At 38.7% G+C, this 22,313-nt stretch overlaps 1 protein-coding gene across 3 annotated transcripts; it reads right to left on the bottom strand.

Annotated features, from left to right (window-relative positions):
- Positions 1–2,633: 2,633 nt before the first annotated feature.
- On the bottom strand, positions 2,634–21,829 carry LOC119481834 (broad substrate specificity ATP-binding cassette transporter ABCG2-like). Of its 3 annotated transcripts, none has more exons than XM_037759097.1 (19): positions 21,687–21,829; positions 20,506–20,581; positions 19,747–19,877; positions 10,694–10,753; positions 10,454–10,568; positions 10,139–10,291; positions 9,398–9,555; positions 8,261–8,363; positions 7,656–7,704; positions 7,479–7,568; positions 7,268–7,372; positions 7,007–7,152; positions 5,554–5,636; positions 5,305–5,394; positions 4,992–5,116; positions 4,227–4,381; positions 3,328–3,417; positions 3,114–3,181; positions 2,634–3,015 (listed from the first exon to the last, which is right to left on the bottom strand). In XM_037759097.1, exons 2-19 carry the CDS (start codon positions 20,554–20,556, stop codon positions 2,868–2,870), a joined length of 1,920 nt encoding a protein of 639 aa, XP_037615025.1. In that variant the 5' UTR covers positions 20,557–20,581; positions 21,687–21,829; the 3' UTR covers positions 2,634–2,867. The 3 variants fall into 3 exon arrangements, with proteins under 3 accessions (XP_037615025.1, XP_037615023.1, XP_037615024.1); XM_037759095.1 differs by lacking the exon at positions 21,687–21,829 and adding an exon at positions 20,749–20,774; XM_037759096.1 differs by lacking the exon at positions 21,687–21,829 and adding an exon at positions 20,659–20,686.
- Positions 21,830–22,313: the final 484 nt, after the last annotated feature.

Below are 22,313 nucleotides of genomic sequence, written 5' to 3'. Positions count from 1 at the left end.
TATCTTAACTCTAGCTTTAAAACTGAGCCTGCCACAACCTAAAATTGTATTAATGCGTTAAAGAAATTAGTGGCGTTAAAATGAATTTGCAATAACGCGTTATCACATTAACTTTGACAGCTCTAGTTAAAATAACTTACATAAAATAAGTATGTTTGTTACGTAATATACGTAACATGTTTGTTACGTAACAAAACTGCGGTAAAATAAGTCAATGGACTAAACAGTCAACTTCTTGTTCAGTTGTTTTAGATTTGTTTAGCTTCCAGAAGTCTTTGTGATCCAGTGAAACCTGTTCTTGTTAGTTACTGGTGTCAGTGAATGAACAGGAGTCAGTCGGTTGTTTTCTTTGCTGTCTGGAGTTGAATAGAAGTCGATGAGTCTGTTATTATGGAAAGAGACAAAGAGACGTCACGTCTTCAACCTGGAGTTTCCCTTCCAGGTTTTCTTAATCAGTTTTACCGTCTAACTAAACCTCAGAACATCTTGTGTAATTTTATTTCCAGTAGAGATTAGTGAAGCTTTAAAGCTCTAAGCTTCTTCTGAAAGGAACGATTATTTCCAGTAGAGAAATCATCATAATGCTGTGATTCAGTTTATCCAGTCTGGACTTCTACCTGCTGACATCGGGATACTTTATGATGTAATCAAAACTAACTAAGTACAATATTGAGGTGTTTGTACTTTACTTAGTTTTTCTGCCACTTTTACAATTCGGAGTTAAATACTGTCCCTTCGACTTCACTACATGTTTTCACAGTTGAACTTTGTAGTTATTTTGTACGACAAAGTATTAGGGCCACATTGAAGAAAAAAAAAGTCTCGTAAAGTTCTGACTTTATTCTCGTTATATTCCTTTTTTTTCTCGTAAAGCTATGACTTTATTCTCGTAATATTACGACTTTATTCTCGAAATCTCAATTTTTTTTTCCTCAATGTGGCCCTTATACTCCGTCGTAATTTTGCTTTTACTTTCAAACAGTTTGTAAAAAAACGTGATGCTTATTGAGTATTTTCAGTCCTTAACTGAGTCCTTTATGTCTTATTTTGTTTTGTTTTTTAAGTGATAAAATTTGCCAGTGTTGTAAGAATATTCTCATCTGTTTTTAATGCAAATTAACTTGTTTCAAGTATTTTCTAAAAATTTAATATTTCATAATTCTAGTGTAGCAAACGGTCATATTCTTTCTTGTTCTACGTAATGAGTACTTTCACTTTTGATACTTTAAGTACATTTCACTGATTATTAGGGCTTTGAAAATGAACGTGATAATAACGCATTAACGCAAATTGATTTTAACAGCATTCATTTATTTAACCTAACATGCAATTTTATAGGTTGTAGTGCGATTAACTATTTTCTTCGACTGACAGCTCTAATGATTATAAGTTAGGATTTTGAATGCAGTACTTTTACTTGTAATTAAGTGTTTTCATAGTGTGGTATTACCACTTTTACACAAGTAAAGGCTCTGAATGCTTCTTCCACCGCTGGATATAAGTGACATTTTTAACCCCAGCCCAGTTGATCTAAAACAAATGACCTCGCTAATCTGCTTTTTAGCGTTTTATTCAACTTTAAAAAAATGTGTGTTTTATTTAGTCTGTTAGTTTTCCTTCTAAAGGACAATGTCATTATTAGATTTGTGTGAAAAAAGCACCATTGTTTCCTTATTGTCTCCGCTGTTGGGTCAGTGCCTGGTTCAAGGGCACATTTTATGGAAACAGTTACTCATTCACTAAGCTCTCCGTTAACACCTGGTGTGTGTGTGTGTGTGTGTGTGTGTGTCTACCTGTATCCCTCCAGCCATTACTGATGTTACTCAACTGGAACTAGAGATTTCATCACATGCTGGGACTGTTTATATCCACGGTTGCTATGGTAGCGAGTGTCTGCTTACATACACACACCTACTGTAGTCAACCGTAACGCTCTGATCATGTGTGTGTGTGTGTGTGTTGATGATCCTCTCCCATTATCTTGTCACATGTAAACAAAAGGCACATTGTTGTTTAGGCTCTATGGATCTAAACGTCATTCAGTGACACTTTGGACTGAAGTATCTCAACAACTATTGGATGGATTGGTGTGAAATTTGGTGCAGATATTTATGTTCCCCAGATGATGAATCCTAAAGACTTTGGTGACCCTCGGACTTTTCCTCTAGCGGTACCGTGAGGTTCACATCTATGGTTTTCACTGGAGAGCAACGATTTGGCCAAAACAGCAACAACACCACACACTAGCAGATTCATTCATCAACAACAAGAGTCCCCACTAAAGAAAACAGAAATATTTCGCAATCAAACTTGACTTTAGTGTAAACAAATAGGCAGGAAGAATTAGTGATGTTAGTTTGTACTGAAAATTCACGAAGGATGGATGGATGACGTCATGGAGACACGTTAAATAAACACTTGTGTTGTTGCCTCAAATCAACAAATTGGTCCTTCATTTCTGAGCGACTTAATGCTTCACCTTTAGTGTTAGCTCATGCATTAGCCACGGCCGCCATGACGACGGTGGTTGTCCTTCCTTCATCAGTCAGCTTAGTTTTCTATCGTTATTTTCCACGTGACTGCGTCATCGGCTGTCTTCGGGGGTTCCCCACACACAACAGGATATCCCATCGTAAATACTGAACATGTTTAATATTTACAGTTTGAGATGGGTTGGCTTCAACAACAAATATTTTGATTTTACACATAGTATTTCGGAAATCTGGGGGATTTCATATTTTATCACATGAATTAACAAATGAAATTACAAATATGTGCAACAAAATAGTACAAACAGTCTTGAGCTGCTCTTCCTTCTTAGATTATATTACAGTGATGATGATGATGTTGGAGGTGGTGGTGAAGGTCTAGGTGAACTTCCTGATGAAGCGCAGTTTAAGGTAAGTGATGGTGAGGAAGATGACGGTCATGCTGGCCAGAGCGATGTGGTTCTGCCAGAGGCCCCAGGTGGAGTAATCGACACCCTGCTGCTCCAGGAATTGCTCCCCCGTACACCTGGAAACACAGCGAGTGAGTAACTAACCCATGTTGCTATTGACTTTTAGATCAATCACATCACATTACAGTTAAGATATGTCAATATCTATACTTACATGAGTCCAGCTGTGCTGTTTAACTCTGGACAGAAGTTCAGCCCAGTAAACTCATTAGCCTGCAGACCCTGGAAACACACAAAACCTCATTGAGCCTCTCATCATGCGTTTAAAATATACGTTTTTCTTGGTGTTTTAAGTGCACCACAGAAGAAGAGAAACACCTGATCATGATGAGCTACAGGCACTAAAACACTTCTCTATGTGTACTTACAGCTAAGCCATATCGTGGTATACTTAAGTATTTCAACCAAGCGAGCCAGCTGACGATGGAGGGAAGATTCACCAGCAAACCTGCAAAGATCTGCAGAGAAAGAGGAGAGTTTACAGGTAAACACACGTCTTTCTTCAACGCAACAACAGTGAGGACGTCTGGGTGTTGTTATGTAACATGTGAATGTTTGATGAGATCATGATTATCCTCATTTTAAACTGATAAAAAAAAAAAAAAAAAAATTGAGCCCCTTGTTCAGGTTTCACCTACATGTATGAAATTTGGTAGGCAGATGTAACATGTGGAGACGCACAAAAAAGCCTCTTGGAGGTATGCCCAAAACTCAACAGGAAGTCAGCCATTTTGAATTTAATGTGCGATTTTCGCCCATTTTTAGCGTTTTATAGGTTGTGTACTTTAACGAACTACTCCTACAGATTTAATCAGATCGACTTAAAATTTGGTCAGGACCATCTTTAGACCTTGAGGATGAAAAGTTATTCACATGGTGAGTTTTCACTGAACGACCTGACCGTGGCATGGTAGGCAGATGTAACATGTGGAGACGCACAAAAAAGCCTCTTGTAGGTGTAGAGTGCTACAAAACTGAGTCCTAAAACCCAGAAATGAGTTAGCATTTTAGCACTTTAAGTAACATGTTTTGCAAAGTGCTATATAATGTGATGTAATGTAATGTAGTGGCTTTGGGAAGCTGTGATTGGTCGAACAATTTGCTATGAACAGGGAGTGTTTGATTCAATGCACCAGAGCAGGAAGTCCAGATGTCAAAAAAGGTTAATTAAGTAAATTATAATTGTGATTATTACAGATGAAGCTGTTCAATTAGAAACAAATGGCATGTGTCAGTGATTGTGCTGCTGTTGTGTGTATGTCATCACCATCATGAAGACGCAAGCGATGGTCATGTAGATGTTGGCGATGGCCACCACAGTCTGGTCGGCTGAGATGGCCAGAGCCATGGCGGTGGCGGCGTAGGCGATCAGAATCACGGTGAGCAGGAAGGTGAAGAAGGCTCCGACTTCTGGCTTCAGACCTGCACGAGGAAACACCAGAGGACCGACAAGAGGTTAGCGGCGAAAACTTAAGTGGACTAAACGTAAAAAAAAACAAATTGCCGAAACGAATGAATTGATATTATTAAAAAAATGTGAAAGAAATCTGTAAATATGTCTACAAACAAAATATATATTATATATAATATTATTATATTATATCATATTATTTTTTTTATTTTTATTTTATTTTATTTTATTTTATTTTATTTTATTTTATTTGCAAACAAAAAGAAGCACTCCCACTAGTGAAAACTCCTCATCTAAAATTTAGCATAAAAACCCCAAATGAAAACATAGAAAGTTGCTTTTATACACATGTGACTACGTCCGGTTTTCAAAATAAGGTGTGAAAAAAATTTAATAAATAATTCCTGACAATGACTACAAACATGCTGAAAATCAAACATTTTTACTGGATTAATTTAGATATTTTCCAAAGTAAAAGTTCCTCGAAGTGTATAATTCAACTTTTTCCCTTCATGGTCTAGTGTTGAAAAAGTTAACAAAAATCGCATTATCAAATCGGCACCCAGGTTTCGTGATGGTATCAAAGCGAGATGGATGTATCGTCCCAGCCCTGCTACCCACCAATCATGAAGTACGACACGCCGGCGAAGATGAAGGCGGGGAGTGTCCTCAGTGTGATGATGTTAGACAGGATCTTACACAGGAAGTACACGGACACCCTATAGTAACCGCTGATGTACTCGTGACTGATGAGAGAAAAAAACACACAGAAAGTTGTATTAATAAACCTCATCAAGATATTTTATCTGCATAAAGCAGCATATTTACCCACTCCCATGTTGATAAGAGCATTAAAAGACTTGACAAATCTCCTTTAAGGTACATTTTGAACAGAAAAAAAAGTGCAATTCATTTGTTTGTGCGTTAAACCCACATGAAGAGCTTCCTCTCTGAGATGAAGAGTTCAGCAGACGACAGCGAGCTGAAACACTGATTCACAGCGATGAAGAAGAGAGCGCCGAACCTGAAAACACAACAACAGACTGATCAATACACGGACCGGTACATAGTTTAATCCTGTACAATATATACCATACAATTTCAGAATATTGTAATAGAATAATTTGATATATGATAATAATATATGTAGTAGTAAGTAGTATGTAACAGTAGAATAAAATACCTGTTCTGCATTCCACTGGCATCCTCCTTGGCGCCAAAGAAAATGGCTCCTACGATCACAGCGAGGAACAAGGTCACTGCTAACTAAACAGAATAAAAACACAGTAACAGTCAGCAACACTTAATACGAAACGCTGTTGTGAGACCACAACATGAGGACCTTAATAAAGGAACATTTCAACATTTTGGGAAACATGCTAATTTGCTTCAAAATCTATACAACAAACAATTATACAAATGAATTATTGTTTTTTCTCTTCACTTTTTTTGTACAGATTAATCAGAGATTAGGGCCGTCAGTCTATTAGAATATTTATCCCGATTATTCACACGATTGTCCATAGTTAATCGTGATAATTGCAAATTAATCGCGCATTTTTTATCTGTTCAAAATGTACCTTAAAAAGGTATAATATGCAAGAATTAACTAAAAAAACAATGTATAGACTGATACAATAAAATAATTAAATAATAAAAACAGCACATATCTTGAGGTCAGAGTTCAAGGGACCCCTTTGAAAAAGGCCATGCCAGTTTTTCCTCGCCAAAATTTAGCGCAAGTTTGGAGCGTTATTGAGGTGTTAAACTTTTGTTTATCTAAAGCTGCAATTCCTCTTTTGTCCACTAGATGCTGCTCCAACTTAATTCAAATTGTACAAAAGTGACAAAGTAAGCCCCAATCCTATTTTTTTTTTTTTTTTTTAAATATAGTCGGTTTATTTTTTAAACATTTTGATGTTGATGTCTCAATTTTTAGAAATAAACCAAACTCCAGGCTTTAAAACATCAATTTAAAAACTGCAATAATTGCCATGTTTTTATACATATTAGAGTGCTGCAGGGTATTTTTGTAGGCCAACTTTGTAGGTAGGTAATTAGCATCGTCCTGGTTCCCTCCATTAAAAGCCAATGGGATTTTTCCATCGGCTTTTGGATTATTACAGAAAATAAGATCTGTGGCAAACAAAAGTTTATGATACTTACAGGTTTTGTTCAGCAAGATAATCTTAACGAATGAACACCACTTTTATGATTTTTGAAGTGTGAATGCATTCGGCAGAAGTAAAGCTAACGTAAGGCTATAAACGAACTACACCACGGTCGCATGACTTCACGTCACCACCACTAAACTAAAGGTGGACTAGTGTTGGATGTAATGACATTTAGTAGTTTAATTTAGCCACTTGTTAGCAACCGCCTTTTTTAAGAACAAAACGATAAAATCCCTTCAACTTGTGTTTATCACAGACCTTATTTCAGGCATCTAACTAAAGATAAACCCATTGACTTCCAGATGAGGTAACAGGAAGTGCTATAATGCTAACTCATTTGTACTCTATGAACTCTGTCTCCTATAGTAATTAAGTTTGATTGCTTTACAGTTACACTTTAGAATGATATAAGTCGGTATGGACTTGTTAGGATGGGAACTGAAGCCTGCTCGATGTTCTCACCTGAGCAATGGAGGTCTGAGGGTTGAGCATGAGGTTGAGGAACGTTCTCTTGAGAACCCATCTGAACTGGGTGAAGAAGCCGGTGGTGTAGGTGATGGTTCTGGAGGTCGAGGTTTTGGTCTTCGGCTCACCATGATTGATCCTTTCTGAGAGAGACAGAAGGTGATAATCGTTTTTGATTTGGTGAACTTCACAAGCAGTGTATGAAGCAGTTTATATATACAGATATAGATATCGACCCTGTGACCTTTTTGTACCTACCCAGGTCTGCTTTGGTCTGTTTGAAGTAGTTGCAGTTTCTATATCTCTCTACGAGTTCATCCGCGATCCCCTGTCTGGACACCAACACCGAGTCTAAATCTGGATCTAGAGGGAAGAAAGAGGCATTCAGAATCGTGCAAATAAGGAAAAATAAATAAAAAATGCATTATTTATACGGTCCAAAATCTGACCCGATCCCAAACATACACACCTTCTTTGTTGAGGGAGACTGCGGTTGAGTCTCCATTAATGATGTCCAAGAAGAAGTCAGCAGGGTTGTTGTGGGGTTCACAGGTGTATCCTGGGAAATGAAGTTCCAAAAACGAATTACAAGTACATCACCTTTGCATCATGTTGTGGTTATATTGGATTAATTTCCCGTTCCTACCGATGTCTGAGAAATAATCCAGTGCGCTCTGAGCCGGGCCGTTGTAAACCTGATCATTTTAATTACAGTGGAAAACAAAGAGTTAATGTGAATTTCTGTATTATTAAAAAGTCAGGACACAACACAGAATATGACAATTGCTGATGTGAAAGTGAGGAAGCTTCACTATGAAACAAAAGAGCAACGGAAAAGAGAACAAAAAAGAGGAGATGGAGTGAGCAACAAGAAAAAGGAAAAATAGTGACATAAAAGAAAGACAGAGCGATAAAGAAAGCGAGAGTTACAAAATAGATGGAAAGTGCACCAATGAGTGAGCAATAAGAACAAGTGAAAAGAGTAACTAAAAAGAGAGAAAGAAAGCAATAATAAAGATATAAAAAGCAACAAAAAGAGTGAATAAAAGCAAATAATGAACGAGTGAGCAAAAAGAAAAAGCGACAAATAAAGGACAAAAAGCATTACAAAAGACAGAACGAGCAATAATTAAGACCGTGTGAAAGTGATAATGAAAGAGCAACACAAAAATAAAAGAAAGGGTGAAAAAAGGATGACAAAAAAGAAAGAATTACAGAAATAAGGAGTGACAATGAGCGCATGTTGCCGACCTGTTTTCCGTCGATCAGCAGCGTGAGGCTGTCGAACAGGCGGTAGATGGAGTAGCGAGGCTGGTGGATGGAGAGGATGATGGTGCGACCTTTGTTTGCCATCCTGAAGAAACAGGGAGAGAAAAAGACGTTCGTAGACGTATAAACTTAAAGGGATAGTTATCGGTTTAAGTGTACGCTATATTTACCATGCCGTGAGATAGCTATACAGTCTATGTATCCGACGGGGAACCGAAGCCGTTAGCTATTGTTAGCAGTTGATAACTCATTTTTAAAAGATCACAACTGTGACCTAAAACCAAAAATCTCGTCCTCTCTCTAGGTTCCATGGTGGAGAGGAGGTCGTGTTGCTCTGGCTTGATCTGTTTTGGCGTGGGAAGGAAGGTGTGTTGCCTTGGCTCTATCTGTTTGGCGTGGAGAGGAGGTTGTGTTGCTCTGGCTCTATCTGTTTGGCGTGGAGAGGAGGTTGTGCTGCTCTGGCTCTATCTGTTTGGCGTGGAGAGGAGGTTGTGTTGCTTTGGCTCTATCTGTTTTGCGTGGAGAGGAGGTTGTGTTGCTTTGGCTCTATCTGTTTGGTGTGGAGAGGAGGTCGTGTTGCTTTGGCTCTATCTGTTTGGCGTGGAGAGGAAGTCGTGTTGCTTTGGCTCTATCTGTTTGGCGTGGAGAGGAGGTTGTGTTGCTCTGGCTTGATCTGTTTTGGCGTGGGAAGGAAGTTGTGTTGCTTTGACTCTATCTGTTTGGCGTTGAGAGGAGGTCGTGTTGCTTTGGCTCTATCTGTTTGGCGTGGAGAGAAGGTCGTGTTGCTTTGGCTCTATCTGTTTGGCGTGGAGAGGAGGTTGTGTTGCTTTGGCTCTATCTGTTTGGCGTGGAGAGGAGGTCGTGTTGCTCTTGCTCTATCTGTTTGGCGTGGAGAGGAGGTTGTGTTGCTTTGGCTCTATCTGTTTGGCGTGGAGAGGAGGTCGTGTTGCTCTTGCTCTATCTGTTTGGCGTGGAGAGGGGGTCGTGTTGCTCTGGCTCTATCTATTTGGCGACGCCGGGAAGCTGGATGGCTAAGTACATCATACAACCCCACTTCAAAACACCCGAACTATCCCTTTAAAGCAAATGTTTTGGGACATAGGAACTTGGACAACTGACCTCTTGAGCAGCAGCATCACAGAGTTGGCGGTGCTGGCGTCGAGGCCGGTGGTCGGCTCGTCCAGGAAGAGGACGGACGGGTCGATGATCAGCTCCATGCCGATGTTCGTCCTCTTCCTCTCGCCGCCGGAGATCCCACGAATCAGCGGAGTGCCCACCTGCACAAACACACAGACGTACAGTGAAATAATGCCTTTGTCTTTGTCGCTTGTTCTTTGTTTTTGTTGCTCTACTCTCTATTTATTTTTCGTTTTGCTTGGTGTCTTTTAACACCCTTTATCTTTATTGTTTTATTATCTTTCTTTCTTTTCTGACGTTATTCCTTATCACTCCTTTCTTCCTCCTTGTGATGTAATTTTCCATTAATTCCTCTCTTATTGGTAGAAAGGTCAGAGTGTCCCTCTGTTGACATTATTGGGTTGGAGTCCTGTCTCGAGGAGCCACCGTTATCTGTACAGCTGTGTCGATAGTGGAGACCGTAGAGCCAGTCGCTAGGGCAACCAGGGTCAGAGATGCCAGAGGAATGGAGTAAGTCAAAACATGATAAGGGGTAAGACACTGAGCACCAGAGAGGAAGGGCAGAGTTGTGAGGCCTTCACGCAGAGAGCACCTCAATGTGGAGACCTGACAATTGCTCCTTGATCAAGCTTCAATAAACCTTCTTTGTAAGACATCATCAGCTCCGGACCTCTTCCTTCCTTAAGTTAACTTGTGTATCAATTATTCCATCACACTCCTCACCCTGGAGTCGGCCACTCGACTCAGTCCCAGCTCCTGGATCAACGTGTTGACTTTTTGATCTTTCACCTCCTGAGAGATGGACGTCGGGAGTCGCAGCGCCGCGGAGAAGGTGAAGTTCTCTCTGACCGTCAGAGTTCCCATCACCACGTCGTCCTGGAGACAAGAAGCCATCGTCAACAACAACTACAAGATGATGGACGCACCTTTATTTCAACGGTATCTTTTCATATTTTAATTATGACATCAGTATTTCTAAATTAATTTCACGTATACTGTGTGTGTGACAATATACATCTGCAGATCTGACTAACCCACCTGCACCACGTATCCAGACAGACACTTGAAGTTTGGAGGCTGAGGAGCTCCGTCGATCAAGACTTCTCCTGACAGACCTGCAGGGTCCTTCCTGGCCGCCAAAACATCCAAGAACCTGAACAACAAAGGAATCCCATTAAAAGGTATAATATGCAGGATTATCAGAAAGAGTAGTAATAAAGTATTTGCATCTCAAAGTTTGAGGAATCCTTCATAATTATAACACACAAAGACACTCACGATGACTTCCCGCTTCCCGTCGGGCCCATGATGGCGTTCAGGCCCGGCTTCATGAGCCCACTGAGTGCAAGAGAGAGAGAGGGAGAGAAAGTTAATGTTAACAGCGGAGTAAATTGAGAAATGTTCATATGAATTAGCTTTGTATAATTGTGCAATGCATAATAAACCACAAACCAAATAACTCCAAATACAGGGGAAAAAAAATCAAATTTTATGCCTGCATGTCTACGCCACATATTTTCATTCTCTTTGCTATTTCAAATAATCAAACTACATATTTGTACCAAAGGAAATGGGACTCACTTTCTTCCCAAATCTTTTCTCCTGAATATTTTTGAATCTTGGTAGCTATAAGGAAAATAACACTTCTTTACGTGCAACTAAAGATGTAACATAAGATACATGGTCGTATACTTGGTACTAAAATATGCATATATGTCCTTAATTTTGACAAAATAACAAGTTTTCTTCAAATTGTAATAAAAGCTGACTTTTATTGTGTGATTTACTTCACATAAACCTTCTTGTTATTTTAAAGGAACAGTTTGACATTTTGGGAAATGCGCTATATTTGCTTTCTTGCTGAGAGTTAGACGAGGAGATTGATACCACTCGCATTATCTGTATGGTAAATATGAAGCTACAGCCAGTAGCCGGTTAGCTTAGCTTACCATAAAACTGAATGGAAAATTAAAAAAATAAATAAATAAATAAAATCACAACTTGTCATTCTTACACGTTTTATGTACAGATTAAACAAACAATAAAATATAATGTATTTTAGAGGTGCTGGCACAGATCAGGCTAGCAGTTTCCCCCTGTTTCCAGTCTTTGTGCTAAGCTAAGCTAAGCTAACCACATCATGACTCCAGCACAAAGACATGAGATTGATAGCAATCTTCTCATCTCACTCAGAAAAAAAATTAAAATCAACCATTTCTTTAACCAGAAAAATAAAATGTTAACCTTGTGGGGACCTGATTTGGTGTCCCCAGATGGGAAGTGAGTCCCCACAATGTGGCTATATTAACATATGTGTATGAAGTGATCTCGCCTTGTGGGGACCTCATTGGTTGTCCCTAGATGGGAAGTGAGTCCCCACAATGTGACAATATCAACACATGTGTGTCAGTACAATATGATTAAGTGATCTCACCTTTTTTGTCTCTAAATGAGCTTTATATTTAATAGATGGATATGAGTGTGGTATCAATTTACACATTCATATTTGCTCGTTCATCTCTATTCTAATGTTTACAACTGTTTTGTTTGAAATGACGAGGCAGTTTTGCTTCTGTCATGTTTTTCTAAGGAGCTGAAACATTTTATGTTAAATGTTGTTTTGCAATAGGTTGATTATTCTCTTGGTCTTTTTGCTGACTCAGGAAGAAGACTTCCTCCTGTCCAAAGTCTATCGTGTCACTTATCCAGCAAATTTCCTGACATTCAACACTTTATTTCACACCATATTTCCTCATTCATCTCGATTCTAACGTTTAGAACAGTTTTGTTTGAAATGACGTGGCAGTTTCTCTTCTGTGTTTCTTCGAAATGACTACTGGTGAACTCTGTGATTACTGGTATTGCCATACACTGTATTTGAGGAACTGAAAAAGGCGAATTGGGACATTTCAGTTGCTGTTTTGCAATAGTTTGATTCATCTTTTGGTCTTTTAGCCGACTCAAGATCAGGACTTCCTCCTGACTAAATTTCGCTGATTTATTTTCCAAACATGACACTGCAGTTTTGTTTTGCCTCCTAAATGATGATTCATGTTTTAAACTTTTGTTAAGGAACTGAGAGTTTTATGTGTTTTAATGTTTAGTAAACAATGAGTACAGTTCTTGATGAAACTGTTGAGAAATGTTCTTGTTTTTTATTGCTGACTTGCGGTGTCAAAACAGTCTCATAAGTATTCACAAACAAATGTTCAAGTTATGTAACCTGTAAAACACAATGCACAATTAAATGTAGAGTGATTTGTACCTGTAAATCCATATCTGTATCTGTGCCTCTAAATTACAACTTCATCATTTGTAAATAAACACAAACAGTTGCGCAAATACGTTGTCATATTTTTTTACTAAAACATCCCATTTGCGTGGCTTAATAACATTCACAAACATTATGTATTAATTTGCGAATTGCTAACTGAATATGAACGAGTCACGTGTTCACTGTATTTGTGGATTTTTGTGTGTAACAGCACGGTAAAAGAGTCTCAAAAGAATCCACACAAAGGTGGAGATTCATAAATATACTGCCTTTGAAAAACGCTAAATTTATAAGTACAAATGATGACAAATACAAAAATAGATTCAAAGATACAAATCACTCTTTGTGCATTGTGTTTTACAAGTTACATAACTTGACATTTGTTTGTGAATGAGAACTTCCCCCTTGTCCAACATCTGTCCCTATTACCTTCCTGCTCTTCCTCCTGTGCAGACGCTTCGCTGAGTTGCTCTTCGCTTTGCTTTCTTTTTATCATTGCTATGCTTATCTTTCGCTACTAAATTTTTGGAAAACGGGTCCTGGATACTTACAAATCACTGGGAGTTTAATTTATGAAAGAAACTGAAGGCTACCACTATTTTAAAAACTGTTTTACTTTGCGAGCGTGGCCTATCAGCAGCACAAGCCTGTACTATAGTGAACGGGAGCGAGGTGCTTGGCTAAAGCTAATCAGCAGCAAGATGCCTCCCTTCTCCACGGATGACTACTACAAACTTCTACAGAAGATAGCAGTGCTGGAAACAAAGATTATCCGGCTCGAAGTGAATGCGGAGGTGAATGGACTATGTGGGAATGAAACCACTCTACCACTGACTCAAAACAGTGAACTGGAACAGGCTAATAGAAAGCTAATTAGCACCAACAAGACCACCAAGAATCAAGAAGGGGGCAATAAATCGACTAGTAGTCCTCCCTGGAACGCTCTTGGTGCAAAGCCAAAGCGTAAATCATGTCCCTGGGAAATGGGAGGAAAACTTACAGGCAGAACCCAGCACCCTCAGATATATGATGCGACCGGCTGGCCTGCATTAGCATCCGAGCATAGTGCCTCATCAACCCCTGTACAAAGTAAGGTCCAACCGTGGACAACTGTGAAAGGAAGGATGAGTAACAAACCTCCCCAACAAAGAAGTTTGCAACTGGAGAACAGATTTGCTCCACTGTTGCAGGACCCTGGATCTCGATCTGATGCCCTGGATAATCTCAACTCTTCACACAGCAGGGTAAGAACCAAAAGCAACTCTGAAGGTAAAAGGCTACAGGGAAAGCTAACAACTGGGCCTCAAACTCAAACTCTGATTGTGGGTGATGCTGCTGTTAAAGATGTGAAAAGCATGTGGAGTAAAGACATCAAAGTACTCTGTTTTCCCAAAGATATGGTCTCTGATCTGGCAGAAAGAATCCTGGATATTGTGACTGCACACCCAAATGTGAAAAATGTGGTATTGCACATTGGGTCGAATGATGTTGTGAAGCAACAGTCTGAAGTGCTGAAACGGGACTTTACTGGTCTGCTAAACACGGTCAGCTCTGTGAATGCTCAGGTGTTTATCAGTGGACCCCTGCCGCCAATCAGAAGAGGAGTCGAGAGATTCAGCAGGTTGCTGGGACTGAACACATGGCTTTCAACAGCATGCAAATCCCACTCAGTGCATTTTATTGACAATTTTAACTTTTTTTGGGACCGCAGACATCTCTTCAAGGCAGATGGACTCTGCCTAAACAAGTCAGGAGTAAAATTGTTCAACTCCAACCTATTCTACTTACTGCGTCATTCATCTGTTCCCTCTGCCAAGGACGCGAGACAAGAGGAATCACCACTGGAGGAAGACACAACACAATGTGCCAGGGGACCTCAAGGAGAATCATTTCACCCCCCACCACAAGCCAGCCCTGGGATACAGCAGAGACAAGAGGAGGCGTCCTCATCCTCGCTTATCACCCTTTCTCCCTCCTCCCCCCTCTTGGAGTTCACTGACCACATGAAGGAGCTGGTCAATGCTGGAACTAAACTTACTCCCCGCCCTACACCCATTTTCTCTCCCATGATCCCCCCACGAGGTCGACCTCGAACAACTTTGGCACTATCTCCACAAGCACGACACCTACCACCTCCATCCCCTCCACAATGGAATCAGCCTCTGTCTCCGCAGTCTGATAAGGATGTTCCTTTACAAAATGTTGCAAGCACAGATTGATATGTGCTGGGTCCAGGCTTCAAGGCTAATGATACACGTGACTGTTTCCAGGAAAAGCTGGGGCCCTGTGTGATGAGAGCTTCTTCTATCTCAGTTCTAATAAGTAGTAGAAAAAGAATGGTGAATCTGCAAAGAAACAGGAAGATTTTTACTGATTGTGCTAATTTATCAAATTTAGCATTGATTCCTTGCCAGCCAAACCATGTCCCAAAAAATAATAATAATGCTTCTAGCACATTAAAGCTAGCCCTGTTAAACGTCAGGTCTTTGGCAGGAAAAAGTTTTTTAATCAATGATTTTATTATTGAGCACAAGCTTGATTTTATGTTTTTAACTGAAACTTGGTTAGACCAAAATAACAGTGCAGCTGTTCTTATCGAGTCAACTCCTCCCAACTTTAGTTTTATGAGCGAAGCTAGAATGCATAAGAAAGGAGGTGGAGTTGCCATATTGTTTAATGATTCTCTCCAATGCAAACAGATATCTTATGGACATTTTGCTTCTTTTGAATATGTCGCTCTTCAGCTGAACTCCTCTTCTCGAGCTTTGTTTCTCAATATCTACAGGCCACCTAAATACTGTGCAAACTTTTTTGATGATTTAGTGAACTGCTGTCTGTAATTTGTGTTGACTTTGACTGTGTAGTCATTGTTGGTGATTTTAACATCCATGTTGACAACCAACAGGACAGAGGGGCCAAAGAACTGAGTCAGGTTCTTGATAACTATGGAATGAGTCAGCATGTGACAGAGCCCACACACAATAGGGGACACACTTTGGACTTAATCATATCAAAGGGCCTGAACATTTCCAAGGTTGTAGTGATGGATGTTGCTCTGTCTGATCATTCATGTGTATTCTTTGAGAGTACTCTTCCTGTGCACAGGAATGATCAGACAGAGGTAATCACAAAAAGGTATATCACTGAAAATACCAGTGATCAATTTGTTCAGGCTTTCTCTTCCACACCCACCCTCCCCTGGACCTCTGTCAATGAGCTTGTAGATAATTTCAATTCTAAAATGACAAATGTTATTGATACCATTGCACCCACCACGGTGAAGATTGTCTCTGGTAAGAAAAAATCTCCATGGAGAAATACCATGTTGGTAAGAAATGAAAAAAGAGAGTGTCGAAAAGCTGAACGCCAGTGGCGGAAAACAAATCTACAAGTTCATTATGACATCTATAAAGAGAGACTTTGCATTTATAATTCAGAACTGAAAAATGCAAGGCGGTCCTTCTTCTCTGACATCATCACCAAAAACAATAACAATGCACGTGCCCTGTTTGCTACTGTCGACAGGCTAACAAACCCTCCTGTGTCAGTAGCCTCTGAACTTTTATCCTCCAGGGCCTGCAATGAATTTGCTTCCTTTTTTACAGAAAAAATTCACAAAATCAGACAAGCAGTCACTTCCTCCATAGCAGGTACAGGATGTTTGTTTCCCCTGCGTCCACTTAAACCTGGTGCAAATACCATGACACAGTTTTATCCAATAAATCAGACATACCTGGAGGAAATCATACAACATCTAAAATCCTCCTCATGCTGCCTTGACATTCTGCCAACAGGCCTTTTCAAAAAAGTATCAGATTGTATGGTCTCAGAGCTTTTACAGATTGTTAATGCATCTCTTGTTTCAGGAGTGTTCCCACAGGCCCTGAAAACTGCTGTCATCAAACCACTCCTCAAAAAGAACAATCTGGACTCATCAATAGTAAATAATTACAGACCGATATCAAATCTTCCATTCTTGTCTAAAATAATTGAAAAAAACAGTTTTTCAAAAATTAAATAGCTTTCTGGCACTAAACAACTCTTTTGATGTCTTCCAGTCAGGTTTTCGACGAAACCACAGCACTGAGACTGCTCTTGTTAAGGTCTTCAATGACATCCGATTGAACACAGACAGTGGTAGAACTACGGTTTTAGTTTTACTGGATCTCAGTGCTGCATTCGACACGGTTGACCATAATATATTACTAGACCGACTGGAAAACTGGGTGGGTATTTCTGGCATAGCACTCAGCTGGTTTAAATCCTACCTAAAAGACAGGGACTTCTTTGTGTCTATAGGTAATTGCAAATCTGAGCTGAACAAAATCACATGCGGAGTTCCCCAAGGCTCCATCTTGGGGCCTCTTTTGTTTAACATCTACATGCTCCCACTGGGTCAGATTTTTGAGAACAACAAAATAAATTACCATAACTATGCAGACGACACACAAATTTACATAACTCTATCACCAGGAGACTACAGTCCAATACAAGCACTGAGTGAGTGCATTGAACAAGTCAATAATTGGATGTGCCAGAATTTTCTTCAGCTGAACAAAGACAAAACTGAGGTTGTAGTTTTTGGAGCCAAAAAAGAAAGATTAAAGGTTAGTGCTCACCTACAATCTGTGATGTTAAAAAGCTCAGACCAAGCCAGAAACCTTGGTGTAGTCATGGACTCAGACCTGAGCTTTAACAGCCATATTAAGACAATTACAAAGACAGCCTTCTATCACCTGAAGAATATAAGAAGAATTAGAGGACTGATGTCTCAGCAGGATTTGGAAAAACTAGTACATGCATTTATCTTCAGCCGACTTGACTACTGTAACGGCGTCTTTACCGGTCTTCCTAAAAAATCGATCAGACAGCTGCAGCTGATTCAGAACGTTGCTGCTAGAGTCCTCACTAAGACCAAGAAAGTGGATCACATCAGTCCAGTTCTGAAGTCTCTACACTGGCTGCCTGTCTCTCAGAGAATTGATTTCAAAATACTGCTGCTGGTTTACAAAGCACTAAATGGTTTAGGGCCAAAATACATTTCTGATCTTCTGCTGTGTTATGAACCATCCAGACCTCTCAGGTCATCTGGATCAGGTCTGCTTAGTGTCCCCAGAGTCAGAACTAAACATGCAGAAGCAGCATTCAGTTTTTATGCACCAAATATCTGGAACAAGCTCCCAGAAACCTGCAGGACCGCTCCAACTCTCACTTCTTTTAAAACAAAGCTTAAAACTTTCCTGTTTGCGGGTGCCTTTCATTCTGACACTGCACTATAACTTTTACTCTTTTGAGTTTTATGCAATTTTAGCTTCTATCCTAGCTTTTATTTTTAGCTTGTTTTTATTTTCTAATCTTTAATGTTTTAATGTTTTTATGTTTTTATAACTGTTTTAATTATTTCTTAATGTTCTTTTGCATTTTGTCGCAATGTTCTTGAATGTTTCTGTAAAGCACTTTGAATTGCCCTGTTGTTGAAATGTGCTATACAAATAAAGCTGCCATCTGTCAGATCTTGAGTCAGCAAATCTCATAAAACATGACACTGCGCTTTAGCTTCAACTCTGAAACCATGATGCAGCAAATTTGTTTTGCGTTCAATATGATGCAACCTTTTCCTTTCATGTCTTCATTCCTGTCCAACAGAGAAAGACAGAGGGGGGAAAGGGTCGACCCAAGTTTATCCAAGTTCATAGTTTCTCAAAACTAAAAAGGTAAATCATAATTGATGGTAAAGTAAATTTGAATAAGCTCTGGGTGGAAAAAAGAAGCTATCAGGACGGGCATCATCCTCACATGAATAGATCAACTGAAGCAGCAAATGCTCCAAAGTTTCAATAAAAACACTCAACCTTCAACTTTGTGTTGAGACTTGTCAATGATTACACACACTGGACAGTAAAACACCAGAGATACCACCCTCTATAAACCGTATGCACACACTGCACTTTGACCCACTGCATTTTTACATAATTAAAGACTTTTCATAACAGATCATAATCACAGACTTTTGACAGTCTGTATAGTCAGGTGTTGGTGTTTCAGCTACAGAGTAAAAAAAGAAAGAATATGACCTCTTGGTGAATAGCAATGGAGAAAAACTTGGGGTTATACCTTTTTCTTGAATACTCTGATTTGTGGTTTTTAGCTTTTGTCTGGGATAGATGCATATTGAAACACTACAGAGTGCTTAATTGGGCAAACAATGAATTAGCTTAAGGAATAAATAAAACTGTTGCATTACTATAACAAGAGTCTACAGCCATGCAAACTCTGTGAGCAGAGCTAAATGCTAAAATCAGAATGATAACATGCTCACATGACAATGCTAAGGGTGATGTTTAGCATGTATAATGTTCACCATGTTAGTTAAGCGTGTTAACATGCTAACATTTAATAATTAGCACATTTGTCCACCTCAAGGTGGCACTAGAGCAAAAGTCAGAGGTTCACCAAAGTCAGTATGATTCATCCTCTGGGAACCATGAATGTTTGAATCCTATTTTATGCCAATCCTTTCAGTAAATGTTGAGATATTTCAACGGATAAGTGAAAATCGTACCTGTTGGTGGCGCTAGAGGAAAAGTCAGGGATCACCAAAATTGGTAGGATTTATCCTCTTGCCACCACAAATACTAGGGCCAAATTTCATGGAGATCTATCTGGTTGAGATATTTCACTAAAAACTAAAGAAAAGTTAACCTCATGGTGGTGCTGGATTATGGATGGGCCTACGGAGGCAGGTCAGCATCATGCCCCCTGCAGCTGTTTGTTGGTTTAAGCTGAGAGTCATTGTTTTCTGACAAGCTTCTGTACGTTTGTGTTTGTCTCAGAGGAAATGTGAGTTTCTTGATCAAGCAAACTCCCTTCCTTTGCTAAACATGTCTCTCTGTGTGTGTGTGTGTGTGTTTGATCCATGTGGGCCTTGATCGAGTCACGTTTGCTTCCCAGGTGTCCTCCTGTTAGCACGTAGACAAACAAACTCACATCCTCAGTTTGCCAAACTCAGAGCTCAGGCGTTTGCTCTCCGAGGTTTCAGACCACAGAGTGTACTCACTTGAGGTCGACGAGGATGTTTTTGGTTGTACCCTTCTTTCGACTCACGCAGCTTCCTCCCTGTGTCACCTTGTAGTCGATGTTATGAAAGCTGACAGTGGCGCCGTGCCGCGATTGGCTCGAACCTGCAGACTGACAAAAGATACAGATAATTCACCCCAAAACTGACTGACTGATATTTCTCAAGACACGTATCTACCAGGAAGAGACTCAAAATGACCTCAAAGAAAACTCAAAAGAGACACAAAACAACTACAAAGAAACTCAAAATAACCACAAACAGACACAAAACACTTGGAAAAAGTCTCAGTCTCAAAATGGCCATTAAGAAATCCAAAATGACTAAAAAGAGACGCAAAACAACTACAACGAGACTCAAAATGATCACAAAGAGACACAAAATAACTACAGATAGACACGAAAACAACTAGAAATAGACACAAAATGACCACAAATAGACACAAAATGACCACAAAGAGACACAAAATGACCACAAAGAGACACAAAACAACTACAAAGAGACTCAAAATGATCACAAAGAGACACAAAATGACTACAAATAGACACGAAACAACTAGAAATAGACACAAAACAACTAGAAATAGACACAAAACAACTAGAAATAGACACAAAATGACCACAAAGAGACACAAAACAACTACAAAGAGACTCAAAATAATCACAAAGAGACACAAACACGTAGAAAGAGTCTCATAAATATGTACTATTAGCATCCAGAGGAAGTGGAGAAGGAAGGTACCTGATGTTTTGAGTTTCCATTCAACCCGAGTTCCACTACAGTCTCCGACATCTTCGACCTCTCACCTCCTGAAACACTGAACAAACATTTCACTATGTAGATTAACATTTCTTACAAGTAACGATAATTAAAACATTCACTATAGACGAGTACCTCATACAACCCCACTTCAAAAACACCTGAACTATCCCTTTAAGAGTTACAACCCTCTATATATAAATATATATAAATATATATACACACCGATCAGCCATAATATTCAGATCACTGACAGGTGAACTGAATAACACTGATTATCTGGTTACTATGGAAACTGGCAGCAGGGCATTCTTGGCATTCTTTGATTTCCACATTTTTATTCACTTATTTCTTTCTAGAATAAATAACTGTGGAAATATAAAGGCAAATAACAAAATAGAATAATTATAAGTGTTTTCATTTATTTTCACATTTATTTGTTCATTTATTTCTGCATATATTTATATATTAGAAACATATATTTATTTTTTGCATATAAATTATTCTATTTTTTTCTGTATATCTATTTCTTTTAAATTGTAGTTATTTGATTTCATATAATATTTATTTGTATCCCTTTATTTTAAAGATTTTTTTTAATTTTTATTATTTCTTGTCAAAGGCGTTAACACAAATTAATTTTAGCAGCACTAATTTTCTTTAACGCGTTTTCAGCTGACACACTGACAGCTGTTGTTGCCTGTTGGGCTGCAGTTTGCCATGTTGTGATTTGAGCATATTGTTTTATGCTAAATGTAGTACCTGTGAGGGTTTCTGGACAATATCTGTCATTGTTTTGTGTTGTTATTTGATTTCCAATAATAAATATATACATACATTTGCATAAAGCAGCATATTTACCCACTCCCATGTTGATAAGAGTATTAAATACTTGACAAATCTCCCTTTAAAGTACATTTTTAACAGATAAAAAATGATTAATCGTGATTAAATATTTTAATCGTCTGACAGCCCTAAAAAAAAAATTATGTTTAATTTTGAAAAGTTATGCAAATGTCACAGATTTGTCTGAAAGGATCATTTGTGGTGTTGTGAAATGTCTGTGGCAACATTCCCTGAAAAAAAATACTATATTACAGTTTTCTCCATTTTATATATATATACACAAAAAATAAGAAATATTCTGAAAGTTCATTACTCACCTGCTGAAGCTACAAAGTCCCAGTGAGAAGAGCTGCTGACAGACGTCCAGACCTCAGGACACCAACAGCAGAGAGAGAGTTAGTGCAGAGTTTACTGGTTGTGTTGTGTTTTATGACCGGCTGAAGGCATGATAAGAGAAGTAGGAAGAGGAGGGTGACTCTCTCTCTTTCACTTCTCCTCCAGTGCTGGACAAATACACTCAGCAGTCCTGCATTCAACAGATTATCAGCAAAATGTGCTTACAGTAAGTCATAGTTATATATATATTATATTATAGGATTATTATCACTGAAGCAACATTTTGGTAGTTTTGTAGTACATTAAGAATATTTCAACCTTTTTTTACCCAAACCAACTCATTTACACTTTTTTCTTACTTTTACTTACTTACTTTTTTCTTTATTTTAATGTACTAAATGAAAAAAATAACAGCATGTAAAGAAAGACATGTTTTGAAACAGATGGGCTAAAACTATAATGTGTTTATTTTATTTATTTATTTTATTTATTTTATTTATTTTATTTATTTTATTTATTTTATTTATTTTATTTATTTTATTTATTTTATATTTAAATATAAATAAATAAAATGATAAATTAAAAATGTTAAAATATAAAGAGAAAGA

Source organism: Sebastes umbrosus, chromosome 22 (genome assembly GCF_015220745.1).
Source record: "Sebastes umbrosus isolate fSebUmb1 chromosome 22, fSebUmb1.pri, whole genome shotgun sequence".
In the NCBI taxonomy this organism is placed as follows: Eukaryota; Metazoa; Chordata; class Actinopteri; order Perciformes; family Sebastidae; genus Sebastes; species Sebastes umbrosus.
This window is presented reverse-complemented; position numbering and strand designations above follow the sequence as displayed.

Bases quoted from the DNA above. Each gene is read 5' to 3' on its own strand.
- LOC119481834 (XM_037759095.1), bottom strand. The intron at 10,569-10,693 runs GTGAGTGTCTTT...TTTGTTGTTCAG, and splicing joins ACGGGAAGCGGGAAGTCATC to GTTCTTGGATGTTTTGGCGG. The intron at 3,418-4,226 runs GTGATGACATAC...CTTTCTCTGCAG, and splicing joins TCGCTTGCGTCTTCATGATG to ATCTTTGCAGGTTTGCTGGT.